The 26,180-nt window shown below is 49.4% G+C and overlaps 7 protein-coding genes across 7 annotated transcripts; 3 read left to right on the top strand and 4 right to left on the bottom strand.

Annotated features, from left to right (window-relative positions):
* Positions 1-309: 309 nt before the first annotated feature.
* BDV37DRAFT_268466 (putative RNA helicase/RNAse III) lies at positions 310-4,867 on the bottom strand (the record flags this gene model as incomplete). Its single annotated transcript, XM_032084190.1, has 7 exons — positions 310-2,785; positions 2,838-3,911; positions 3,983-4,130; positions 4,191-4,443; positions 4,517-4,565; positions 4,663-4,691; positions 4,763-4,867. 7 exons carry the CDS (start codon positions 4,865-4,867, stop codon positions 310-312), a joined length of 4,134 nt encoding a protein of 1,377 aa, XP_031945770.1.
* Positions 4,868-5,284: 417 nt separating this feature from the next.
* Positions 5,285-7,721, bottom strand: BDV37DRAFT_238661 (putative transcription factor kapC). Its single transcript, XM_032080870.1, has 4 exons — positions 7,202-7,721; positions 6,941-6,956; positions 6,487-6,764; positions 5,285-6,436 (listed from the first exon to the last, which is right to left on the bottom strand). The coding sequence occupies exons 1-4, from the start codon at positions 7,253-7,255 to the stop codon at positions 5,930-5,932; spliced, it is 855 nt and encodes a 284-aa protein (XP_031945769.1). The 5' UTR covers positions 7,256-7,721; the 3' UTR covers positions 5,285-5,929.
* A 4,544-nt stretch (positions 7,722-12,265) lies between these two features.
* On the bottom strand, positions 12,266-13,910 carry BDV37DRAFT_172647 (alkene reductase). Its single transcript, XM_032079367.1, has 3 exons — positions 13,437-13,910; positions 12,692-13,327; positions 12,266-12,644 (listed from the first exon to the last, which is right to left on the bottom strand). Exons 1-3 carry the CDS (start codon positions 13,692-13,694, stop codon positions 12,312-12,314), a joined length of 1,227 nt encoding a protein of 408 aa, XP_031945768.1. The 5' UTR covers positions 13,695-13,910; the 3' UTR covers positions 12,266-12,311.
* A 1,485-nt stretch (positions 13,911-15,395) lies between these two features.
* BDV37DRAFT_172416 (uncharacterized protein) lies at positions 15,396-17,139 on the top strand. The gene is made up of 6 exons (XM_032079364.1): positions 15,396-15,642; positions 15,696-15,715; positions 15,766-15,802; positions 15,861-15,928; positions 15,991-16,460; positions 16,528-17,139. Exons 1-6 carry the CDS (start codon positions 15,501-15,503, stop codon positions 16,892-16,894), a joined length of 1,104 nt encoding a protein of 367 aa, XP_031945767.1. The 5' UTR covers positions 15,396-15,500; the 3' UTR covers positions 16,895-17,139.
* A 2,116-nt stretch (positions 17,140-19,255) lies between these two features.
* BDV37DRAFT_172421 (uncharacterized protein) lies at positions 19,256-20,952 on the top strand. Its single transcript, XM_032079365.1, has 3 exons — positions 19,256-19,692; positions 19,739-19,805; positions 19,857-20,952. Exons 1-3 carry the CDS (start codon positions 19,424-19,426, stop codon positions 20,541-20,543), a joined length of 1,023 nt encoding a protein of 340 aa, XP_031945766.1. The 5' UTR covers positions 19,256-19,423; the 3' UTR covers positions 20,544-20,952.
* Positions 20,953-21,451: 499 nt separating this feature from the next.
* BDV37DRAFT_278929 (alpha-ketoglutarate-dependent dioxygenase AlkB family protein) lies at positions 21,452-22,426 on the top strand (the record flags this gene model as incomplete). Its single annotated transcript, XM_032086199.1, has 1 exon — positions 21,452-22,426. One exon carries the CDS (start codon positions 21,452-21,454, stop codon positions 22,424-22,426), a length of 975 nt encoding a protein of 324 aa, XP_031945765.1.
* Positions 22,427-22,631: 205 nt separating this feature from the next.
* Positions 22,632-24,760, bottom strand: BDV37DRAFT_268461 (acyl--CoA ligase; the record flags this gene model as incomplete). The annotated part of the gene is made up of 5 exons (XM_032084189.1): positions 22,632-23,184; positions 23,238-23,662; positions 23,728-24,162; positions 24,226-24,363; positions 24,647-24,760. The coding sequence occupies 5 exons, from the start codon at positions 24,758-24,760 to the stop codon at positions 22,632-22,634; spliced, it is 1,665 nt and encodes a 554-aa protein (XP_031945764.1).
* Between the last annotated feature and the right edge of the window lie 1,420 nt (positions 24,761-26,180).

Genomic DNA, 26,180 nt, shown 5'->3' with positions numbered 1-26,180 from the left:
CATTTTTCATACTTAATCTCATGACATCGTGATCATTGTCACATTGCATGGCAGCATTTCACATCACTGTGCCATTGCCGCACATTGCTGTCGCATAAGTATCACATCTTGGTGCATAACGATTACCTCGTCATATAACTATCGCATCGTTTAATCATTCACCATCCTTTGTGTCACCACATCTACAGCACATTCCCTGCTTTCCCAGTTCCCCATCAACACAAGCCATCGTCCCCTAGAGCGACCATCAGCCATTCAGTCAGTCAACCAGTCAGTTGCTCAAGCGGGCCGGACTGGCTGGTTGACTGATCAAATAACTTCCTGACGACACTGCAAGAACTCAATCGTTTCATTAGCAGCCCTCACCTCGGCCTCTTCGCCACACAGACAGCCCTCCACGAGAACAATCTGGGCATCGTCCATAGTAACTGTACACCGGTACGTGGCGCGGCCCTTCTCATCCAGGACACGCCTCAAATTGAACAGCGCGTCTCCCTTCGACAGCCGCTGTGCGATGCTTCGAGGGTGTGTCACATTGATTCCAGCTGACAGAATGCGTCGGACATAAGACAGCAGGCCAATCCGCTCGAGGAAGCGTTCGCATGCAGAGAGGTCCCCGCCGGAGTCAACAAAAATGGCTCCAAGGACGCTCTCCACGATGTCGGAGAAGAACTTGTCTGCGTAGAGTTGGGAGAGAGGTTCCCAGGGATAATTGGGGCCGTGGTAGAGGGCGGCGAGGATTGTGTTTCGGAGTCTGCGGTGACGGTTTAGAGCTGCATCGCGGGAGGTTTGCAGATCGAGACTGTTGAATCTCATGAAGCGCCACAGCTCGACTTGCTGTGTCTCGGACTTAACGGCGAATCGGCCATCAGGAGTCTGTTCGACTTTAGTCTTATCTTGTTCAATGGAGAACTCCATGCAGAAGAAACCGAGCAGGTTCGCATTCACTACTGCATGTTTGATGAGTGTCATGTCTCCTGGTGAGATTTTGTTGGAGTATTGGAAGATGACTGGAACAATGACCATGTCGAGAATGGCATCGCCGAGGAACTCTAATCGTTGATAGGACTGGGTGGATTGGTCGTGCTGGCAGGAAGGGTGGGTGAGAGCCTCGATCAGGAGATCCTCGTTCGTAAAGGTGTAACCAAGGTGTGTTTGCAAGTCACTGTCTATGATGTGGCGCGCAGTTCGTCCAGGCTCTGTTTGTGAGGAGATAGACGGGATGTCCAGGAGCTGTCTATTGACCTCTGGAAGAAAACAGTGCGTGCATATCTGAGCTTTGGCATGGCCACCGTCTAGGTAAGCGGCTCCGATCAGTGCCTCGACAACGTCCGCCAATACCTTGGCTGACATCTGTCGCTTGACAGGAGTAGCCCCTAGACTTGTGGATATCAGCGGTGCAATCCACCGGCGAGGAGTGAGCGACTTTGTCATAATGAAAGCATCCAATCCAGCGTCAAGAGCAGCCCTGGTGAGCCGGGGGTTTTGGACAATAGCGGTGCGACCCTCGGTGAGAAAACCTTCCGGCCAGTTGGGGTTCTGAAAGAAAAGCTGGCACGAAACAAGGTACTTCAGGATTGAGTCTCCGAGGAATTCATATCGCTGATAGTTCGTCACTCCTTGCGCCGAGGGTGCCGTGATGGCCGTGATAACATGTTGAATGTCCGCGAACCCGACATCACACAGAATGGTTGCGCACAGCCTGTTTGCGATCAAGGTACTCTCAAGTCTGTCAACAATGTGCGGGATAAATAAGCCAAATATGGCTGTGGACACCGGTAACTTGCCGATAGTACAACTTTTGGCAGCCACCATGTGCACCCTAGCAGAACCAGGTTCCGACCCAACGATGGCGTCGGCTTGGCCGTTATCTACACTTGGCGGATGCAAGAAGTTCCGCCGACGCGGGATAGGTCTGCATTCTATCTCAATCAAGTCAGCTTCGGACTCGACCCACCTATGGCAGAAGAACGGCTCGTCGTAGCGCGAAAGGTCCCGGATTATTCCCACTGCACCGGGCATAGCGCCCCGTGAGTACGCCTCACGAGCAGTTTCATGCCCTGCGTTTTGAATAAGCCAGTCGGTCAACTCAGTACTTGGTATGTCAGGCCCAAATAGGGTCACAAAGTCATCATTGTTCAACAACTGTCGGCTGCGGGGCGCTTGAAGGTAAAGCGCAGTGGCTGTCCTTAAGTTCGCGATGCAGTTGGTGGTCACTGTCGAAATACGCTCCGGGGCATCGAATGACAATGTGAGAATGGTATCGCGGTCCCAGAAAAGAGTCAATGGAGCCAGTGGGGGCAAGTTTGTCGGTCCGATCAGCTTCATAATTAGCCCATCTGTTGGGTGTCCTTTGCTTTCCAAGCTTATACGCATCTGATGTATATCCGGACATGACCACGAGCTTGCCCACTCTGTCCAAGGATCATGCTGTTCAGATACGTCTAATAGCGCGGGCAAAGTGATCTGGTCGTTCGGCCTCATCTCCGGGTTTTTCGTTAATGGGAGAAGATGGTCGTTCAGAAGGCCAAATTCATAAAGGGCCCGGTATGCCTGGAAAGCTGTTTCTTTAACCGCTGCACGCTCAGTCTTCCACCAAAGCTTTCCCTGGATGCGACGGACTTTGGGGTGCACGCAGCTAGGCAGGATCACAGTGCCTTTCACCATGCCAAGTCTATCCTTCTCGAACGAGAACTCCGGCCTGTTGTCAACATACCGTTCCTCGGGAAGCACGGCGCAGAAGTGGTAAAGATGTGTGACGACTGAATCTGGTGTGATTACGGCGCTGTGATGATGTTAGAAAGGCAAAGAATCATTAGTTTCAGATGAGGCTATACCCAGTAGCTTCGACGGTGATCATCTCTGGCACATTTTCATCGACTGCCTCTTGCGCTTCTGCCTCACGGAGCAGTCTCTCTTCGTCTTGATAAGCCTCGACCATAGCCTGCTCCAGAATTTGCCACTTGCGCAAATCGCCGTACTCATCCACTGTGGAAAACATGATAGCGTACGTTGACTTTTTCTGTCGTGCTCGACCGCGCCGTTGGATGAAGGATTTCAAATTAGCGGGCTTGTCAAAGCATACGACGACACGACAGGCTGTGACGTCGATACCTTCTTCTAAGACACTTGTCGTGACAATCAGATTTTTGCGCCCGCTTCGGAAGTCGTCCATGGTCCCTCGCTGCTTCTTTGCGTTATGCCAGTCGCCCACCATGTCCTGGCGACAATTGCTACTTGACATGCCAACATAAGCTGCGCATCGGAATCGGTCCCTGGTTTTGGGGTGGAGGGAAAGTAAGCGGGCGAGGACGCTCACAGTTACTCTTTGCTGTGCAAAGATCAAGCCGGAGAACTCGGGGTCATCGAATTTTTCAAGGAAGTTTATCAACGCTGCGAGTTTTGGTGACATCGGGAAGTAGTTCAGATCTGCAAGTTTGGCCTGGACCTCCGCGATTGGTAGTTTGGACAAGAAGTTTGAAAGGTAGGCTCTCTCCTCGTCTTCCCAGTCCAGGGTCAAAGACTGATCACGAATTGTAGTGCGCAGCTGCTCTACGGACGTGCAGATGTAGTAGTCTGCTGCCCACTCTCCCAGTTCTGCAAAGATGTGACGGCTGCGGTCTACAAAGCGTTTGATTTGCTCATTGCAGAGGGTTTTTCGTATCATCAACGCTTTGTACTCCCCGTTCCCGTTCGATAAGCTGTCGTTCTGTAGTATAGCGTCTGGATCCTCGTCACTGTCCGCCGCATCCCACGCGTGCTCCAAGGCTTGCAGAGCCCTGCCGCCAGGCCCTGCATCTGTGGCTTTGAAGATGATGGGCAGTAACTCGGGTCTATGGGAATACGTGGTGAGTTCTTCTTTGTGGACTTGCGGAGTTTTGCAGATGGAGTCGAGATTCGACTCTAAAGTTCTGGGCAAGGGTTCTTGGCGTTAGTTCTCTGGCCAGGCAAAGAGAATGATGGGGCTGTGCTTTTCCCTTACTTCATCTCCTGGCTCTTTGACCTGACCACTGGACTAGCCGTTAGACCCAAAATGCACGGGACGCTGTCTCTGCCGTGTTTCCGCAAGGCGGGGTGATAGAAATCAAGCATAATCATGTTCGCGGGATGCCGCCGCATGCAATGATGAGCTACACCATCAGCAATCTCAACTCCTGCGTCAAACTCTCAAGAACCACCCGACTACCAACCTTCGTCAAATATCAGCAGACCCAGCTGGGATATCCGGACAAACCCATGAGTTAAGGCGTCGAACAAAACCGCATGAGTCGACACCACCACCTGTTTGTCTTTCAAGAGCTCATCCCAGACATACTGGCTCTTCCAGCGCTCCACTTTATCCAGCCCGGTGATCGTACAGGCTCTCACAGCGGGGAGATGACTGCGGATCACCTCATACTGCTGAAAACACAAGGCCACAGTCGGAGTCAGGAACCAAGTCAACTGCACACACAACAAAAAGAGAGAAAGAGAAATCAGCCAATATCATCTGAATCAAAAGAACAATGAAACTCACCTTCCGTGATCCACCGCCCTCCAACTGATGAGCAATCCGTAAGAGCGCACTAAAACCCTTCAATCAAACCTACCCAAAAAAACAAGCCCAACCCACCACCCCCGTCAACCAAAAAGAAAAAGGATCAAAAGATAGACCTCACATACATCTGAGTCTTCCCCGTCCCGGTATCCATCTGTGAAACCTCATCAGCAACATATTCCCCACAGAGAAACCCCAGAGAGTAAGAAAAGTCGAAGAGCATACAGCAACAATGATATTCTCTTTCAAACTAGCCTCAAACATCTCATACTGATACTGCCGGGGTTTATACAGCAGTCCAGCGCCATTTGACCCATTAAGCTGATCCATAGGTCCCGGGCGAGTGTATCGTAGTATACTGTAGCGTAATATAGTGTAGAGTAGTGTATCAACCGTGTAGAGCAAGTCAGAAGTGTAGAGTTGAACAGCACACCAAGATCTCACTCCGCGAAAACACAGATGCATCTAACCTCAACACACGAACAAACACATACCCAAAAAGACACCCACAACTCTAAATAAAACTAGAAAAAAAGAACAGCTATGAACGAGAGTGCAAATAACACCAGGGTATGTTAAGCACAGAAAAAGAGGAGAAAGTAAACAACCGGAAAGTGGGACTACTAGTGTTGGGAGTCCAGGTAAGGCTGTGGGTGGTGGCGTGTATGTGGGGTAAATCCAATGAACAATGAACGGTTTCGGTCCATTCTGTTCTGTCTATCTTATCGCATGGCTCATGGCCGCGACTTAGTACGTAGGTACTATGTTGACAGGGGTTCTGGTTTGGGTCTTTTTGTTTCTCTTTTTCTTGTTTTTATTTATCTATTTCCGGGGTTTGGTTTATTTTCGTTGATTATGCTCACGATTTAGAGGAACTAGTTGAAGCTTATAGATTGCATCTGGTACCTTATGTTTGGTCGGATTTGGATATCCTTATTTTCACTGGGTATTTGGATACGTCTTGTTCGGGTTTCTTTTTTCTTTCCTTTGCTCAAATGGACATGTTCGTGTACGATTGAGGAGTAGTACATATACGCATATGATAGATGTGTTGAACAGTAACTATTGAAAAAAGGAACCAAAGGGAGGACTTTGCAGTCTAGCTGGTCAATGTATTTATCGAGTCAATCCACGGTCAAAAGTATTAGACGGTGGTCTTCTGCCCTTCGCACTGGCGTTGGAGATCCAGGCACAACAGAACACCATCCCTTCCAAAGCCATTAGATAAAGAAAACGTAGCAGCATCACGCCATACACCCAACCATAAAAACGGGATAGTACAAAGAAAACAGCACATGACAAAAACAATCAGTATCAAAAGCGATAAACACCGGTATCCGAAGGTAGCACAAGGGTCAGGAGCTTGGAAAAAAGGACAACAGCTGAATGCGATCATGAGACCATGGGAAGCCCATGTGTGGATGGCTCCGTCTTTGTCGCTTCCGGGTCAGCTTGAGTCTCGTCGGGGCGTGTCCGACGACCCGCGAAGTTATTGCCAAGGTAGTTGGCCTCTTCATTGGGATGCTTGCGCATCCCCAAGCCGGCCACGGCTATCCGGTTCAGAGAGTTCATGTCGTCGTTGGACGCAGCACCTTGAGGTGGCTGCGGTTGTTGAGCTGCCGAGGGCGGCGCGGGCGCTGATGAAGACGTCGTCGCAGACCCGGCACCGGGTTGCGGTAGATTCAGGTCGGTTCGTGGCTGACTCAGGTCGATGTTTCCTGGGAGCTCAGGCACCTCGCCTTGGGATTCCAGAAGTCGTGACTGGAGATTGATGATATACTCGCGCAACTGATAGTTCTCCGCCTGCAGAGCCTTGAAAGCCTCCGACATGGTGTCAAACTCCTTCACCTGCTCCTCCAATTTGCGAATGTAACTTTCTTTCCGTTGACGAAATGCTCGCTATTCCCCAGTCAGCAAGGTCCCCAGCGCATGAAAGATTCCCAACGTACCTGTGCGGCGCGGTTCTGCGCAGCGCGCTTGGAGGTCGACAACGGTCGCTTGCCGTACGTCTTCGGGCTCTCTTGGCCCGTAGGCTCCGGCTGCGGGGGCGTTTGCGGCGGGCCACTGAGCATCGCAGCACCTGATATTGCGGGATCAATGTTGTTCTGGTCACGAGGGCTTGTCGTATTGGGCTGCATGTGCGGTGGCTGCCCGGTAGAGGGCTGCGGACGCGGTTGCTGCGGATGCGATAGGTGTTGATGGGCCGCTAGGAGCTGGTCATGGAGCACTAAATTCAGGAACCAACGCGCGTCAGCATTTCCGCGCACGTACTAGGGAAGAGTAGCAGATCCATGGGTAAAGATCCCTGATCAAGGCCGCTTCACAACACGCGATCTTCGTCTTTCATTTGGCTTCTTGTTGTTTTCGGGGGTCTCTTGACAAGCAATACAATGTGACACTTACCCTGGTCCGCATGGTCCTAGAGATGCAATTAGTCTATGCGATGATTTCATCAACTATATGACACTTGAGGGAACGCGACCGCGGAGGAGCTTCTCGTGTCAACAAGTAGGATGACACTGGGCCAGCTCGCCCGATCAAACGCGAGTGAAACCAGCGCCGAGAGACACCGTGAGACATAGCTCAAGTCCCAGTACATCTCTTGGATGCGAATGGTGGGCAATGGGGTACAGGCGATCTGATGACAAACGGTGGGCTGCTTACCTGAGCAGATGTTTGCATGCTTGGATGCGGCGCTGGAGCTAATGTAGGCTGCATGGAGAGAGTATGGAGGTTCCAACACGAAGACGCGCCGAGAGAGACCGCAAACACGCACGTCCACTCAAGCTCAACCAAAGAGAGGTTCAGATAGTTCGAACTGAATCCACGGTCTTTCACAGTGGACCAGCGAGGAGGTTTGTAGAGGAATTGGAATGGAGCGACGCGCGATGAGGTAAGCAGCAGCAGTACAATAGTTTAGTTTAGCTATCGGGGTTAGCCAAGGCGATGATGATTCAGCCGCTGTCAAAATCGTTTTAGTTTTGGTAGGAACCTAGGTGTATTTTTGCTGACTGATGAGGATGATCTCGTAAGCAGGGGGAAGCGTGAACTGGGGACGTTGACTAAGAGAAAAATGAGCGAGGGAGAGAAAGACGGCGGATTAGTTAAAAGATCAGTCAGACCGTGACGTGGACGGCAGGCAAAATGAGGAACCGCCCGGTGAACACCTGAGGCAGGAACCTCCCTCCCGTCGGTCACCGGCCTCCGGTTTCATAGATTCCCCTTCTGTACCACCAATGGTCTGAGGTTTCTGCCTTTCTCAACATTGCTCGATATTACTACACGAATTCATTCCATCTGCACTCCAATCGATTCATTTCCTCTACGTAATGCTTCGAGTCACTGACCGATAGGCAGAGCCTGGCCAAGGCATCAATCACAACAATCCCCGCACTCTCCGCGTTGCTGACTCAGGCGCTGACTCATCCTTCCGGCTCTTCCGTTCCGCAGTCACGGGAACAGCCTCACCTGTGTTCTGCCTCAGATCCTCCGTACAAGCGTCTACTTTGATATACGCAGGGCCATAACTTGGTTACCTGCACAATACACTATTAAACACTCGTCATGGAATAGTTTTGCTTGGTTCTGGTAACAGAAATGGTGGTGCTATGCACAATTTAAATATTAAACTCCTCGGGCGCAAGTCTACTCAGGCTTGAGTGTACTACTAGTTTTTGTGCACCGTACTGCGGAGTAAACTATATATATATATATTTGTTCGACCATGATGATTCCATATTGAATCATACTAATCTGCTCTAACCAGCACCTTTAAAACCGAAAGAACGTTGCTATAATCATAGATAAGCGCAATTAAACTATGTTCTACTCAAATAGCTGCACATAGTATCTCATATCTCATAACCTAGCTCACCTCCGCCTACGGAGTACAGACACGAGTTGTCGATTTGTCCAGCCATTATCGGCCTTTGGCCGTACCGTAAAGTTCTGCCGGATACTGACTATTGAGGCAGGCGGAGGTGTTAGCGGTGAGACAGCCTGTAAGATCACGTGGTACAGACACGTGACAGAAATTATTCTCTCAATCGAACCTCATCCATTGCATTTCTTTTCGTTGAGCTTATTATTTCATTCGTGCTTTTCTACACTATTGGATAAACTCACCAAGTTAACCAAATATAGTCCATCTCCCTGAGATACCGGGACAGTCCATTTGGACAATGCCCAAACTCCGAAGTCATAGTTAGATCGTGTGCTCAACTCCCACTAGGGACATTGAGATATATGCCTGCAGAAAGATAGCGTGCAAGACTACAGATGGAAATCTTCCAGTATCGGATACAATAAAGCTCAGGCGAGATATTTCTACTTATATATGTTGATGATTACAACCGAGAAAGCAACTGCAGCTGCTGTACTGGAAGGCTGAAGAAGAGAGAGCGATAAACAATGGAGATGTCGAATTGGAAGTGGAATATTCTAGAGATGTTATATGCTCTTCATGCTCAATAGATATCCACATATTTTAACCTACGTAATACCCAATGCGCACCTCCGGTTTTGAGCCAAAAGGACAATCATCTACGCCTACTTATCTAATTCGCGTTGGGAGAACAAAGCCAACATACAACTAACTGTCCTTAGTACATTCTTATCCAGAGGAAGGGGCTGATGATTCTGTTGGGAAAACAAACGCCGTGATTAGGGCTCATCAGCCCTCTCCATCTGGTGCCGAGCACAGACAGCAAGAAGCTTCAAATAGGCGACGGACTTCCTGAAACAGACATTGCTACGACTATTGGTGCGAGAATGTACCGTGGTTTTATGTTCAGTGGATCGTGGATGCCGGCCCACTTCAATCATCGGGTCGGAGTCTATTTGACTTCATGTGAACTTTAAGAGGTTTCAAGGTTCGGCAGTACTTTAAGCGAATAGGCAGAGAAAGCTAGAAAAGTTACTTTTGAGGTAGCTGGTCATAGTGTTATGTCCGGCAAACTTACTCTACGCTCACGGTTCTGCAGGTACGTATCCGCAGATCAAACCTTTTCTTATTTGATCTATGGTAGAAGGAACCTTCTATCTCGCTTCTTTTTTTTTTCTCTTTCTTCACGACCTGTCGCCTAGGAACCTTCTTGATCTGGTAAGGATATTCTAGTCTATCGCCTCAAAAATGGTGATGGGAAAACTTGAACCAAGGCTTACCTATCGGAAAGCCCGAGATCTTGATATCAAAATTCAGAAACACAGTATACCTTCTCCATTAGCTACACGGAACATGGATCAAAGAATCGCCGCGCGGCTAAATAAGGTTTGCAAGATAAGGAAAGTCCTGCCAGTGCTTCTCCATCCGACGAGAAAGAAGAGAGAGCTCCAGCGCAAGTCTCCTTGTTTCGAAATACGAGCATCTTGACCCTCACTTCTCCACTCGGTAGTTTTTGGTCAAGCACATTGTGGCCCTTCGTGCTTTTCGGTGCTTTTCGGAGCTTGTAGAAAGAGTTTTATTTTCTTTATATTTTGTTTCTTTTTCGTGGTGGGGATTCTGTACAGCATTCGCGGGTTGGATTCATCATCCCGTGTAGGGTAGTATTGAGGGTACCATGAGTGGGTTGAGTTTCATGACCTTATGGAATCAACAAGGATACGGAGGAGTAAAAAACTCCGATCGCATTAACCTACGAAGGGCTTGCGTAAATATCAGAAAAAGACAATATGATGGTTTCACCCAAATAGATGCTATTCCTAGATATCCCTTAGATATCCTGTATTGTCTTTGAGTCCCTAGACTGGAGTACGGAGCAGTGGTTCTGCATTCCGCCGGACCTAATACATGATTGTGAAGCAAAACCTAATTTCGAGAAAGCCTCTTGCCATAGTCCAGGTCCCTGATCGGGTATCCCAAAGTATGACTTAGAAGGAAGTCGATAATAGCAATCACCGATTCATATCCCAGTATAACATTGGTTATATATCCGCCGCTTTAACTTGACAGGCTGACCCCAGGCTCGGCGGATGGCATTTGTCGCCGCCGGGGCTCCTGCAGCTGGATCGAGCTCAATAGGACATGGCTCCATATGGTCCTCCCAATAGCACCATTGGCGGGTTTCCGAGTCCCATAGTCGAGTCATCATCGCAGTCACCGAGGTCAACGGCACAAAAAGGGCCGGATCAACAACGAACGCGTGTCAGTCGTCGTCGAGGTTCCGTTCCTCTGTGCTGAAGTTGACCTGCAACTGGTCACCGGGCTACACTTGAGCAGACCCATCCGGGAGTTCAAACATCGCGACACTCGCGCAGATCAGCCTGTTGAACAACAGACCCGCCTGAGGCCCCAGAGAATTATTGTACCGTACGCCTTCCAACTGAGCTTAAAATGAACAACACAATCATCGGCACCACATGTGAACTGTCGATCTGTCTCATGGAAGTCAATGAGGGTGCTCAGGAAGGTGATGTAACCATCCGAGAGTCAACCCAGATTAAACCCAGAGTAAACCCAAATTCGTCGAATAGCTATGATGTAGCGCTGTTGTACCCTAGAATTCCCTTTCTGGGACTCGATCTATAAAATCGATGTGATGGCTGGAAGTGCTTGATCGTAGCCACCTCGAAGCATTGTATATATACGGTTTCCTAACAGTCGGTTTCGTTGTGCGAGGCTACAACATGAGTCGACTCCGTTCGGCATGTCTTGTCTGTGTAGCTCTTAGTGCTCTGTTGCAAGGAACTGAGTAATTCTCGAGAATGCCATCCAGGACCTCAGTATCACATGCAGCCGAATATTGTCCACGAAAGAGACGCAATTTTGGGAAGTTTAACGTAAGCTAGACTATCACCCTTGGCGATGTATCCTTGTTTTTGTCGAGGTGACAAATCTTTGCAATAAACATGCATTTGATGTATGTAACAGTGTTATAGAGAACACCATGTATTGGAAGGATACGCGGTTGGGGTGTATCCTGTGTCGCCCATCCAGAGAGGATAATATCATGGAGGATTGCATTTCAGTCCGAACGGCGTTTCCCAGAGTGTTTCTGTTAAAACACGTAAAGACTACCCAAACATGCATAACCATTGTAATGGTGTTCTGTGGATGTGCGACACCATGGTCAGGGATCGTTCCCCTAGATATCCAGTTCGTGTCACATGTATATAAAGTTGATATACGTTTAGATCCTTGCCCAGCAAGCCTTCCATATTGGTTGGAGTCTGATTCAACCCCTAATGTATAGGGCATGCATAATCTTGCTCAAGGTCGCCGGGGTCCAAGTCTCATTTTTAAGACTCATGAGCCTGACCCACTATGTGGGCGCATGTGACAGGAACCTCACTGCATTGTGGAAGATATGAATGTATAAGGAAAGAGCTTGATATGAGAGCTCAAAGAGATCAAATGATTGTACTGAGTTGGTTGGAAATCTGTCCAGGACACAGACATAATGAGAGTTTAAATAAGCAGGGCTTCACAAGACTGTGCAAAGAGCTACAAGAATGTTTACAACAGAACAAAGAACTGATGGCATTATCACGTGTTGATCATCGATTATTTTAGGCACGTGCATTGTCACTAGTTGAGCTTACCGGATGCGCTGGTGAAGGTATTGGGGAGATCTACGCAGGCTTCAGCCGAAGCCAGCCTTATATCTTCCTTTATTCACTGTTCTATTAAAGTTTGTACAATTGAACGCATATATACATCCGCTTGCAGCAGTAAGCACAAATAATGCAGGGTATCACCAGGTCGACGGGATAAACAGACCTAACGCTGCGTCCCCACTGCTCTAGAACAACAAGTCATTCAATCATAAACCAAAAATTACTCAGCTTCCGCAGGAGAATAGTCGACATAGCACACGGCATTATCCTCGAACGGTCCGTAGAACCGGCTACGCTCGTACGGCTCGAAGGGGATACCCTTCTTTAAACGCTGCACTAGATCCGGGTTACTGGTGAAGTACCGGCCATACAGCAGGGCATCATAGCGTCCCTCTTCCAGGACTCCCCAGGAGTTGGTCTGGTTCCAGCCACCGGCCGAGAAGAAGGGGGTGCCACCAAAGATCTTGCGGAAGCTGGTGAGGTCCACCTCGAGAAGACCCCAGCTGCGCAGGAAGGTATCTTTCTCTTCGTAGCTGAAGATTTGTTCGTAGCGCTAGATCTCTTAGTAATAGTTGACTAGCGACAGAGGATCACACTCACAGGTTCAATGAAGCTAACATACGACAGGTTCGGGTGGGCTTGCTTCAAGGCTTGGCACAGGAAGGTCCAGGTTTCCATACGCTGCTCTCCTCGCGCTTGGTTGAACAATCCGAATGGAGAGAGACGAATTGCCAAGTTCTCCTCACCCACAGTCTTTGCCAACTCGTCCATCAATTCAAGGACGAACTTGCATCGCTTTTCCGGCGACCCACCGTACCCATCCGTGCGCTTGTTAATATTGGAACTCAAAAATTGCTCAGGAAGGTATCCATTTCCACCGTGGAGCTCGACGCCATCGAAACCAATGGTCATGGCCAATTTGGCGGCTTTACAATAGTCTTGGATGGTCTGTTCGATGTGTGGGACGGTTAATGCGATCGGCGGGTGGTCCGCATAGCGAACAGGCTCTGTCGATCCCACGGGGGGATGCGAATAACACTCCGTCGGGGAGTCCCAGACCGTCGCTGAGGCGGACACTGCTGGAGACCCAGTCATTTGGGGGATGGTGGCACGGCCTGCATGCCACAGTTGAGCGAAGATGTAACCCCCTTGCTCATGGACGGCATCAACCACTCTTTTCCAGCCAGCGATTTGCTCTTCGGTGAACAGACCAGGGACTCCGGGCATTCCATTACTCTAGATCGGCAGCGAGTGTGTTACTTTCACTATCCTGAAATTTCCTTCCCCCGCTCTTGTCTCTACCTAGCGAAGTGTTGGGGCAAAGGTGACGTCTACTAGGGCATACCTCGAGTGAAGGCGGAATGCCTTCCGAAATGATCAGCCCGCCGGGGGTCGCCCGCTGCCGATAGTACTCGACCATGAGATCCCCCGGATACCATATCCGATTAGGATTCTCAGGGGTACTGGTGGCGCTCACGGCGACGCCTCGGTTGCGGGTCATGGGCGCATGAACTACGCGATGGCGGAGCTTGATTTTGCCATTGCTGATGTCCAGCGGCTGGAAGAGCTGGGAGCTTTCGCCTTCCAGCTTGCGGATGGTCATAGTGGGGCAGAGAGGATTTAAAAAAAGAAACAAGCAAATAGGTGCCAGAGAGGCGTCGGAAAGTTTGATAGTAAGGGGAAGGGGATACAGCAAGAGATCCCTGTCAAAAGGGGAAGGCAGATAACAGCAAAAGTGGAAGACAGAAGACGACGACAATGGAACGACCCAAATTTGAGCTACGACTGGATACTTATTTCAAGGGATTTTATTTGGCAACCGATTAGAAACCGCTTGGCCCCTTCGTTTACAATGTCGATCGACTCTCCTATTCTTGCTTTTCTAACGGCTCATGACCGAAACGGGTTGACAGATGGACCCCGACAATGGCTGGGACTCCAATGAGAGGCGATGACACGATGGGCCTGCGGGTTGAGCCTTTGCAGACGAAGAGACTTCCGAGGCAGTTACTGGACTATCATAGGCTACTATCTTGACGAAGACGCTCTGAGGCCCAATCATGTCCCCTCGGGTGGCCACGATCATGTTGGGAGGAGGGCTCTAGTGACTCTGGTGTCGCGCCGGCCGAGATTTTCAATGCCATGTCGACGGTGGAACACTCACAACCGAGGGATCATTAAGAGTTCTATATCAAACAAACAGTATCCGCGTGTAATCAAAACCGCATGGCATTAGTCATAGCGCGAGAGAAGAGACACAGAAGTACGAGGAAGGAGATAAAAACTTGACGGGCATGTCGCGTGGGCTCCACCGAGCCAAACTTAAAGTGAGACGAAAAATCCCTTCATGTTAGTGGTTTAGGGTTAGCAGGAGAACCACCACACTGGTCGGCTTCATTTCAACCGAGAGTGGGAGAGCACCAATGGCAGCGTTCTGTCAAATGATTTCCGATCTTCCCCTTATTTATTCTGTTTGGATCTTGGCTCTCGCCAACGGTCGGTGGTGTCATTCTTGCTGAGCCTTCTCGGTTCTTCTCAGGCTTCGCACCCCTTAACTTCCACGATAGTCGCAAAAACATGTTGAAAAGTGCCGGATATATTGATTGAGTCGTTAGTTCAAATCATTCAAGCGCCGGACAGACAAGCCAATGCACGAATGGCCTACTAGTTGAATTCGTGGAGTCGTGGCGTGTGCGCCGTCTGAAATTTTTCCAATGTTGCCTGGACCACTTAGGCTAATACTACCATCACCTATTCGAGCATAAATCGACTATACCAAGTCTGCTCAAGCCCAAGCAGGTAAAAAGGGGAAAGGCAGTTTAACCCGTACCAAACTGCTGGTGTTGCTGTCGCGGGAGCATTCCTCCGTAGCATGAACTACTGCGTAGACGCCCCACTCGCCCCATATATTGCCAAATTGACAGAAAGTCTTCCGCTCCACCGACTTGTCGACGTAGTATTCGGGAGTGATACTCGATGGAGTTTACGGAGTACTGAAACAACCCATGGTTCAGTGGCGTCTATCATTTTCCTTTCCAAGCCATCCGCCGGCGTCTTCCGGGGAAGTCGGTGCACCTATCAAGATCGATCTGGGTGTACATCCCCATTTTGCCTCCTGCTGGCCAAGGTAGAACTAGATTTTTCCACTGCAGCACGGTGGCGGGTCCTCTACCACACTTTAACAGTCAATGTTCCGTAGGTTCACAAGCATTTCCCGAATATTTGTTCCAGAGAGGAGACTCCAAACGCTTTGATGCCCCCAGCGTGGCCTATCAGAATGGGAGATTTTATGCATATCGCTCTTGGTATGGGCCATTGATATATTGTGGACTCGCCCACATTGCATCTCTTCTGTTTCTTCTTCCCTCTCCAGTTGAGCCTCCATAATGCTCCATTGTTGGCATCAACAATGACTGAAACACATCCTGGGTCTTCCCTGAATACCATCAACCTCGTTACACAATGCCTGTGCATCCCTATCGTCACCATTTTCGTGGCGACGCGGTTCGCTATCCGCTGTTGGTATAAGCAGTTCGTTATCGCCGAAGATAGTATGTGCCGTGTTAAATTCGTGAACCCCCCACGGTTACTGACTTGAATCTAGCATTCTGTTTTCTAGCATGGGCAAGTACCCTAATGTCCAACGGGGGGAGGCATCCATTAACCATCCGCAGATTCTGTTTATGGCATACTGCGGAATTGCCATTGTTGGTAAGTCAACATCTGTCAATAGAACGTCGCCATTGAGACAGACTAACAAGGGCATCAGTGGGTCAATATGGCGGTGGAGTGAATCATGAACTGGTTCCAGACGCAATGCAGGTTACTTTCCGCAAGGTATGCACCGCTGCAGCCGTGGCACGACGTTCGGCCATACTGATCTTGACTTGACCACTTAGTTCTGCTACGTCGCGACAGTCTTTTACTGCCCCATGAGTCTCTTCGTGAAATTTGCCTTGCTTTCCATCCTGATCCGAATCTTCAAGCCATACAAGGGCCGCATTATGTTCATTTATGTTTTCCTCGGATGTCTGACCATCTACTACATCATCGCTGAAATTGTCAAAATCCGCATGTGCGACCCCGTCCCGGCATATTGGACGTTAGAACCGGCCAACTGTCTAGACCAACAAGCTGCATTGATCGCCGACTCGGTTATTAGCGTCATTAGCGACATTATGATCCTCGTCCTGCCGCTACCGCTGACTTGGTCGCTCCAGATGTCGCGGAGCAAGAAGCTCCGAGTCGTCGGCATGTTATCCGCTGGAGGACTCGCCACGGCCTTCAGTATTTACCGACTGATCCTGGTTTTGAAAGACGGCCGTTCGGAAAATACAACTGTAATGTTCATGTGTGTGATTCTTTCAGGGTACGTCCACATCCAACACTCCCTCAGAGCCCGAAGAAAGAAAACGAAAGCTAACTCCCCACACTAGTAACGCGGAAGGAGGAGTCGGTCTCATCTGCGCCTGTCTGCCGACGATGAACATCCTGATCAACAAAATCCGCAAAGCCGGCTACAGCTACGGCTCGAACAAGTACTACCAGGACGAGTCCTCGATGCACCTCAGCAAAATGAAGGGCGCCAACAGCAAGGGATTCTCCGCCATCGGGTCGAAGGCTTCCAGAACGGAGCCCGAATTTGGATCCGACCAGAGCCATCTGATTGCGTACGCAGGCACCGTCGACATGAGCGCCACCGGCGATGGCGGGATCCATAAGACCATTGACGTATCGCAAACAGTGGAGGTGCTGGCTGGAGAATCGTCCTCGAGCCATTCCGACCATCACACGCGGTTTTAGCGCGCCTTCCTTCTTTTCCCTTCCTTACCCTTTTTTTTTTTCCCTTTCCTTCTGTAATAGATATCCTTGGTGGGGCATTTTGTACGCATATTCGACCTCTTTTCCATTTTCTTTCTTTTGTGGAGCTTGTTTTACAGGATTTTTTACAGGTCCAAAGCTTGATACCTTCGATGGGCTTCTCGATGCCTCGTGATGTCATTTTGGATATGGCTAATGTTTATAAACACATCATCTCATTACAAATAAAGACACGGTTATGATATATCATTTTTTGCCCCTCGATGTCGAGGCGAAAGATCGTCCCAGGATGAATAGGATTGCCATGCCAAGAGTGGCCAACTCCTCAGGGCAATCCTTCACAACCCAGCCCTAAAATGCACCAAAAAAAAAAGTCGAAAAAAAAAAGAAAACAGAAAAAGAAAAAAAAAACAATCGCTGCCAAAGATCGCCACGCGAACAGACCTCTCGAAACAAACGCGCATGACCAACAATGGCACCGATAACAAATGGACTATGCAACACGAAGGATGGTCTAGCGACGAAGATCAACGCCAGTGAAGCTTATTCGGCATGCGAGGGAATTGATTGCACGCCATGTGGCAATTATGCGAGAGAAATCATTTTAAAATTAAGGGTATTAATTTGCAATTCCATTAATCTAGAAGCAGAATGAGGAAGAGACGGCGCGTTGAGATTCAGCTCAGGCCCACTTTTCTGTTGGCTCAGCGACTTGGACGGAGAAGCTGCATATCGGAATTCCGCGGCTTATTCCGCGGTCCATCCTGACACTTTTTATGTCTTGATGTCATTGCCGGAGGGATTTTCTCCCCGGGTCCGCAGGGGGCCTTGAGTACGGCCTAGAACTGAGATGAGACAAGAGTATCTCCGAGTAAGACCTAATTTGATAATCGAATGTGAGGTGTGGCATGTTGTTGGGGTTGTCACAACGGTGATGGTGTGATTATTCCTATGTATAGTCCTAGGTATTATGCAAAGATTCATATGAAAGCCGGATCCGGACTCCAACAGTCCCAACGACGGAGTACTCCGTACTAGTTAGTGCGTGGTGCCATTTGTCATGGCGCTTGTCTCCTTAGATCGTGTGTTGTGTCCCTGGCGGGCTTTGCTCGGGTCTGGTTCGGTGGGTCTGGTCCCCTCGTATTTGTTTTGGGGATGTTTTGGTTCTCGTTCCGATTATAAGTATTATTTAATAGCATGTCTATCAGAATTTCCAAGGAAAAAAAACCCAAGCTGTGGAGTATGACTACATAGTTCACAATGTGGCCGAGGATATGTGCTGGAGAGAGTTCATCTAGAAGTTATGAAGATTAACGACAGGGATTGTGAAGGTTGGAACTCGGCCGCACTAGAAGGATTCTCTGCTTGGCATTGGAATAATCTTAATTGACTTCACTAATTCGTCGGCTTCGTTATAGTGATCTTCCTTTATAAATCTCCTAGTCTGATCGCCGGCGCAGCTGTAATACGAAGTCTTAATGATTAATGATCCTCCACAATCCTTCTAAGAACAGATCGCCGACTACGTCTTGTCGATCTTCTGCAAAAGCAAGCATTTACTAGTCCACGCGACTATGACACCAAGCGCTTTGACAAATACTACATACCGAGCTAACGAATTTCCCGTGCTAGGACATGGTTTTGTGGGGTTATACACGCTCGAAAAAGGAAACTGCTCATCGCAGAGAGATGGCCTTCGCTCATGGACCCGGGCGCTTGGGCGTCGAGTGTTGCTGTGCTAGCAGTAGTGTGAGGCATGCGGCTAAACTAATTGGTCACTATGGAGTGTGCACCCACACAGTATGCTAGCTGGATATGATTGTCAGCATGGTGTTCCCTATAACCGTCGCCTGTCACTGTGGCCGGACCATGAAGAGCAGTCATTGAACTTTGGGGACTGACGATGCGCACGGGCCTTGCTACTGTACCATGTCTGTGATAATGAACTAAGCATTTCTTAGACTCAATACGTTGAATTTTGTTGACCCAGTGATATGACTGCGCCAGTTAGCTTCAGCCTGACTGGAGGTTGGCGAAATCACACAATGGTACTCCCTTGGAGAGACATGGGAAGACAGACCTCGACGATGGGTATGACATGGGCGAGCTACGTAAGCACTACCATGGAACTTGTGCGATAGCAAACAATCGTTGTCACCCCGACCTCTGATCATGAGAACCCGGAAAGCAAGGTGACACCAATCTACATGCCAAGGCACGCGGTTTGTAGGAATAACGGTCGAGAAACACCTATCGCAGGCTAGAATGACTCCATGAGCCACCGTGAAACAAGGCGAATGTTCGAGGCACCTCACCAGTTGTTATGGCAAGAGGCTCTAACAATCATTGATTTTATGGCTTGATGCAACTATGTCCCATCGAGTCACCTTGGAACTACTGATACCAGCACATAAATAGAGAAATGTATCGACATGGTGGTTTCTGCATCCTGATGATATCCTCAAAACGATACATCATTTCCCTCTGTCACAAATATAGTACAGTTGCACTATGTCTTCAGTTCAAAGCTCTGAAACCCACAATGGCTTCTCTATTGCTCCCTTACCCACCATTGACCATGCACACCTCGAAGCGAAAGACAGTGAAGAGGCCCAGCGGCTTCTGGATGCCTGCAAAACCCATGGATTCCTCTACCTGGACCTCAGAAATGTGGGAACAGTCCTAAATGACTGGCAACGGGTTCTTCGCATCATGGAGAAATACTTCAGCCAGGATCTCATGACAAAGATGAAAGATGACCGTCGCAGCGATACCTACGGGTAAGCCAGCCATGTGTAATCTCATTCTTCGAATAACCAGAAGCAGCTATGAGCCCTGCGGAACCTCAGCAGGAGCAGTGCCCGGTACACTGGACTTCTACGAGACTCTGAAGGTAAGCCTAAAGGCCGAGAGAAGCCCTTATCAGAAGACTAAACACAACCAGATTGCCCGTTCAGAAATGTACGAAAAGTCAGCATCACTCCCGCAAACCGCCAAAGACAATCTCGAGCTCTTTGACCGCTTCATCCGAGCCGCTGATACCATCACCACGACGATTCTGGCCCGCCTTTCTGATGCGTTCAATCTGTGCTCCGGTTTACGCTTCGAGGACAAACATCGTCCTGATGGGAAATCACGAAGCACACTGACCCTCTTCCGATATCCAAAACAAGAGGCGCAGGAGAACAAGGTTGGTCATAATAAGCACACCGACATCGGAACCCTCACCCTCCTGTTTAGTGAGCAATGGGGCTTGCAGGTTCTTTCGCCTGAGACATCGGAGTGGAGCTTTGTCGCTCCAAAGCAAGGCCATGCTGTTATTAATGTTGGTGACTCGTTGCGCTTTCTATCTGGGAATGTACTCAAGTCGTGCGTTCATCGGGTCGCGCCCCGGAATGAGTCTGGTCGTCAAGAGGAGCATCGGTACAGTATTGCATATTTTCTCAGAGCGGAGGATGTAGTGCAATATAAGGATAGTAAGGGTCGGGTGATCAGCGCTAGAGATTGGCATGACGAGAAATATGAGGTATTTCGATTGAGTCATGATGAGTCTAATAGCGACAGGATTTTGACTGGTGGGATGGAGAAGGGTGGGCAATTCATTGTTTCAACTATCTCACAGGATGAGTGAGGTGTATTTCGTTTCTCCTTCACTTCGTCCGTTGTGTTTTTTCGCAGGCTCGGAAGCCATGCTTTGGCGTATTAGGGCTACAGCAAAGTGCAGATATAGTGAGGCTGAAGCCAAACTGCTCGATGCGTGGTCGGTGGTTTTGCTGTGCAAAATGTTAGTTTAGTTACCCCCAGATTGAGGCCGTACATGCATTTTATATTGCCATGTCTCTTGTCCTGAGATGAATTCACTCTGATTAGTCGCGTTTGTACATTCCAGACTTGGATAAACATATATAGCAGAAGTGGTGACTCCTACGCTTCGTGACCCTACTTATGTTCACTTCCTCCACTAGATATACTCTGTGATATTAACCTCAAGCAAGTGATCAACGACCATTTTTAGGCTGGAATCTGTCAACTAGCTCTATCTCAGCAACAAGGTCATGAAAGGCACTCCTATGTTGGTTAAAACACCGCCAATCGCTGTGCCACTCACAACCTCGACCTGACAGAGTACCGCGCATCATACTAAACATAACATCCTGGCCATCTCGCTTACTACACCGTGGTTTTAATCTATAATTATGTTCCGCACAAAACTTCAGGTACAGTTTATTTCTCCCGAAGCAACACAATACATTGATATTAGATAAGACCTATACACCACACACAGTAATAAAAGGTCCCTGCCGAAAATAAACTACGCATTAGGGTGCATTAAAGTGATCCCGATTGACGAATTGTACGCCACAATCCGATCGATCTGATAGTGATCGAAAGGCTGATCAGGAACCAGGGAACCACTCAGCCTTACCATCCGGCAAATGAAGTCACAGTATGACATCATGCTTCCATTGCTACATCGCATATAAAATAGAAACAAGCTCCTTTCCACAAAATCAACATCAGAAACTAATCTGCAGAACCATGTCGAAACGAATCCACTCCTTCTTCAAACCCATCCCCAAGAAACCCAAAGTGGAGCCCTCCTCACCTGACCAAACACAACCCTCAGACGCCCTCGGTATACAACAAGAACAACAAGAACAACAAGAACCACCAACCCACCACCCAACCTATCCCTTCCCAATTCCCTCCCTCCCTACACACCTATCCAATGCCCTATCCAACATCACCTCCACCCCCAAGCCCATAACCAACCACCCGCACCTCGACCTCCTCTACTTCCAACCACTCCTCCCACCCCAAACAGCCAACAGTCTCTTCCACTTCCTGCGCGACTCCCTCCCCTTCCACAAAGTGCAGTACACAATCCACCGTGGCAAGACCCCGACCAAGATAACGACCCCAAGATACACAACCGTCTTCGGCGTGGACGCGACGTCCATATTCACAAGCGACTCAAACCAGACCCTCCTCTCCACCGCCACCAACACCCCGAAATACAAATGCCATCCACGCCCAATCCCAGCCTGTCTAGAGCATCTCCGCCAAACAATCCAATCCGTGACCGGCGCCCCGCCTGACTACTACAATTTCATCTTGGTGAACTACTACGCCTCAAACACAGATAGCATAAGCTACCACTCTGACGACGAGAGATTCCTCGGCCCGAACCCCAGCATTGCGTCTTTGTCGCTGGGCGCCAAGAGGGATTTCCTGTTGAAGCATAAACCAGGCATACAGGCGGGGCCGTTGAAGTTCCCCCTTGCCAGTGGTGATATGGTGGTTATGAGGGGCGAGACGCAGGCGAATTGGTTGCATAGTGTTCCGAAACGGGCGGGTGATGGGGGCGGCAGGATTAATGTGACGTTTCGGAGGGCTTTGGTCCCTGGGGGCACGGAGAATTATTATAGGTATAATGTTGGGGAGGGCGGGGTTTGGAGGTGGGATGGGGAGCAGGGGAGGATGGTTCTTGTTGGTGGGGAGGAGGGAGATTAGGAGTCCATATATACTGTGTTGGAGCTGGAGTATATCTTAGTACCTCCATTTGGCAAGTGGTCCAAGTCTCATGGGTTGTCAGAGTGGAACATTGATGGCGTGGGCCGGAAGTGGTACTATTGACACTACTCTATGGTCCAACAGGCATGCAATAAGATTTCTAGAGTGTATTCTAGTGAGATACAACCATCATTGGAGAGTAATATTACAGCTTCGGCCGGAAGCCCGCCTCAACCTCCTTCTGGGCCTCCTCCCTCAAGACCCTCTTCAGGATCTTTCCACTGGCGTTCTTCGGAATCGCATCCATAAACTTCACACCCCCGGTCAGTGCTTTATACTTCGCCAGTCTCTGACCGAGGTATTCTTGCACCTCCTGCTCTGTTAGCTTGTCGCCCGCTCCCGGACGCCGAGTCACATAAGCCCGCGGAAGCTCACTATCGGGAAGCACGCCGGACACGCCAATGACAGCAGCATCGACGATGAGAGGATGCGAGAGAAGAACGGCCTCGAGCTCAGGCGGAGCGACCTGGAACCCGCGGACCTTGATCAACTCTTTCTTGCGGTCCACGATGTACCACTTCAGCGTATCTTTGTCGCAGTATGCAATGTCCCCGGTGTGGTACCAGCCGTCCTCGTCGAAGGAAGAAGCATTCGCAGCGGCATTGTTAAAGTATCCCGGCGTAACGGTGGGCCCTCGGACACACATCTCGCCTCGGACCCCGTACGCTGAGATATTCTTTCCCTCGTCATCTACGAGCCTGGTTCCGGTCAGCTACTGAGATTCAACATTGGAATAACGCTGTAAACACACTTGGCCTCTATATTAGGTAGTAATCGCCCTACACTGCCCGTATCATCCTGCTCGTACGCTCCGAACTTCGTCGCGATACAGCATGTCTCCGTCATGCCCCACACCTGTGTGCAGGGCGCATCCTTGGCCAGCATGACGCGGAGCTTCTCCTGTAAGTCCTTGCTCAACGGAGCAGCGCCGCACAGAGCTATGCGGACGCTTTTGAGGTACGGGTGTGCCTGGACCTGCGGAGTCATGACAAGGGCGACTGCGATGGGCGGGACCATCTGCAGGTCCGTGATTTGAAACTTCTCGACATTCTGGACGAAACCCATGAGGTCAAAGCGACGCATTACGTATAAGGCATGGCCACCCTTGAGAGGACTCCAGTGGGTGGAGGGGGCAGCGGCGGCGTGAAACATAGGTAAGGCCATGAGGCGGCGGATCTATAGTGGTCAACAAGATTCGGACTCCTCACTTCTGCTCCAGGCTATGCTGTTCGGGAAAATACCTGATACGGTCGCTTCTCTATCTCAAAGACCAGTTCGTGCTGGGCGATGAAATTGCGATGCGTCAGCGTCGTTGCCTTGGGCAGACCCGTGGTGCCACTGCTAAATAGCCTGGCTGCGGCAGTCTCTTCGCACGTTTTCAGATCATCGAACCGCATCCAATCCTCCTCTCCAGCGGAGAACAGTCCTTGCCATGACTTCAGCCCGGTGGGTACAGTCTGACCCTGGACGTCGAACACCAGCAGATTCGATTCGGGGAGACCCGTCTCCTTCATGGCGGCCTGTATTGGGGCGATGATCTCCGGCTCGGAAATGATGAACTTGGCCTGCGAGGCTCGGATGTGGTGTCCCAGTTCCATGGGGGTGTAGGAGGGGTTGGTGCCGGTGTAGATACCGCCGGCGCCGTTGATCGCCAGGACCAACATGGAATAGTAGATCTATGCATCAGACTTCCCATTAGAGCGATTTCGGCAGTTTGTACTGCTCGGATCAAAACACACATCATTGAAGGAATGGATGGCTACGCAGTCGCCTTTCTGTACGCCCCATGCGTGCAACCCGGCAATCAACTTCCGGACGATGACCCGAGCTTGATTGTAGGAAATCGACCGCGAGGGGTCGCTTGCATCGTTGTAGATCTGGCTGATTTAGAATATACTCAGTTGCTCGCGACGAAGGAAGAGATAATTACTGGTTGATCAGGGTCATATGGCGGATCGGAAAAGATATAGGAGATAACGTCGGTGGTGGGCAATGGCACCCGTGACGGCGGTTCGAAGATCATCGTGTTGAAGTACCAAGCAGATTTAGGGAAAGAAGCAGACGAGAGGGTGCAGAACGGGGACTTATGGTGGATATATCACCAACTTCATGGCCGGTATATCATCCACGTTTTAAGGTCGCCCATAAGGATTTCCCCACATGGAAGAGAGCTCCGCCTGTCATGCGGTGGGTCACCACCACTTCACCGCTGAATGGATGGGGTCTAGCACTCGAGTATAGAGGAATAGGTTCGGCAGGGCCAATCAAGTGCATAACGGCATAAATCTAGTTGTTTGTGGCTATCCCGTAACGGACCTCGGGTGTTGCGCAGTATGACGCGCGGGAGGGTTCCAACTGCGGGGAATACAAAATATACGTTTTATACGACCAATACTCAAGCACAATTCGTGCCATGTGGCGTACATACTGTAGGTCCGTGTGACAGATAAGAATTAAATGTGAACAGTATCAACGGAGCTGACCACAAATCCTGCTAATGCAGAACAACTGGCACGTTTTAAGTTTAGGCTACTAGATCCTGTGCTATCCTTCCCTTCTTTGATTGTTATGGTATGTTTTTATTTTGGCTCATTGCATGCAAAATATCTGGCATGCCAAGTTAACCTTCGTGGTATACATGACTCGAAACATTAACCCTAGAAAACGTCCAGCTCGGCTCGCCATGTATGATGTCACAGTTAAAGGTCGACTCAAACGGCCGGAGGCATCAGCCTCTTGTATCATCTTTATCATCAGCTAATAGTACACAGTTACCGAACGAAGGATTAATAAGGAGATTGTTTATGCTAGATCAGTATTATCTAGGTAAGGAATCCGATCGGTTTCGTTTACGGGTCCAACATGAAACTTGATTGTCAATTGCCGAGTATCGCCGAGGAATCGGCTGCAGTTTGACGTATGAAGGTATGGCGATCTCTTGACCCGTATGCATGGGATATGCATCTAGCCCGTGCGGAGTCTTGCCTTGGGTTTGTACCGTTCCTCGGTCCGCTCGTACCGTTCGCTTCTTGCTCACAGTCTGCCTTATTGCCTTAGCAGACACTGATTGTATTATAATTTAAGCTCGAGTATGTTGGATAAGGGTAAATATTCTCATTTTCTCTTAATTTGTGAGAGCGGAACCTATATACTAGTATCTCTATCACTCTCGATTTCAACGTCCATCGTGTATGTGACATATCATAAAACATGAGTCGTGTCTTGTGATCTAGGTTGAGTATCGGCAGCATTGAGCGACAGCCGGAACTCTGGCTCCAATGTATGGGAATGAATACATCGCTGATAGTTGGCCTGGTGTGATCACAGCTATGTGTTGACCGTCTTCTGCAGCCGGAGCTGCGATGTACGGCTCTCAACCACATGTTCAGCCCGACATAGTAGTTCTGTGCGAAACGTACAACAACTGAATGTTCGTCTCCAAATTTTTCTAGAATATGGAAATACCATACACACTGCTCGGTTTTCAACTAAAGTTTGTCATTATCATACATGATCGTCCGGTCTGAAGACTTGGATGATCAGACAGATGAATGATGATCCATTAAACTAGGCTGGATAACTACCTCACTGACCTCCAATCGGCCGAGCTAGTCACATAAATGATCATTTAGACGCGGGTTTTCGAACTTGTCCATTGGTATCGAAGTCCAGAGGCCATCTGGATGAGTGTTCT

The sequence above is a fragment of the Aspergillus pseudonomiae genome, assembly GCF_009193645.1.
Source record: "Aspergillus pseudonomiae strain CBS 119388 unplaced genomic scaffold BDV37scaffold_6, whole genome shotgun sequence".
Lineage (NCBI taxonomy): Eukaryota > Fungi > Ascomycota > Eurotiomycetes > Eurotiales > Aspergillaceae > Aspergillus > Aspergillus pseudonomiae.
The sequence above is the reverse complement of the archived record's forward strand: the minus strand, read 5'-3'. Positions and strand labels throughout refer to the sequence as shown.

Coding starts and splice junctions, on each gene's coding strand:
- BDV37DRAFT_238661 (XM_032080870.1), bottom strand. CDS start 7,255: ATGCAGCCTACATTAGCTCCAGCGCCGCATCCAAGCATGCAAACATCT. Junction 6,437..6,486: donor CGCAGAACCGCGCCGCACAG/GTACGTTGGGAA, acceptor ACTGGGGAATAG/CGAGCATTTCGTCAACGGAA.
- BDV37DRAFT_172647 (XM_032079367.1), bottom strand. CDS start 13,694: ATGACCATCCGCAAGCTGGAAGGCGAAAGCTCCCAGCTCTTCCAGCCG. Junction 13,328..13,436: donor GCATTCCGCCTTCACTCGAG/GTATGCCCTAGT, acceptor CTGCCGATCTAG/AGTAATGGAATGCCCGGAGT. Junction 12,645..12,691: donor ATGTTAGCTTCATTGAACCT/GTGAGTGTGATC, acceptor TAAGAGATCTAG/CGCTACGAACAAATCTTCAG.
- BDV37DRAFT_172416 (XM_032079364.1), top strand. CDS start 15,501: ATGACTGAAACACATCCTGGGTCTTCCCTGAATACCATCAACCTCGTT. Junction 15,643..15,695: donor GTTCGTTATCGCCGAAGATA/GTATGTGCCGTG, acceptor ACTTGAATCTAG/CATTCTGTTTTCTAGCATGG. Junction 15,803..15,860: donor CTGCGGAATTGCCATTGTTG/GTAAGTCAACAT, acceptor CAAGGGCATCAG/TGGGTCAATATGGCGGTGGA.
- BDV37DRAFT_172421 (XM_032079365.1), top strand. CDS start 19,424: ATGTCTTCAGTTCAAAGCTCTGAAACCCACAATGGCTTCTCTATTGCT. Junction 19,693..19,738: donor CGTCGCAGCGATACCTACGG/GTAAGCCAGCCA, acceptor AACCAGAAGCAG/CTATGAGCCCTGCGGAACCT. Junction 19,806..19,856: donor ACTTCTACGAGACTCTGAAG/GTAAGCCTAAAG, acceptor AAACACAACCAG/ATTGCCCGTTCAGAAATGTA.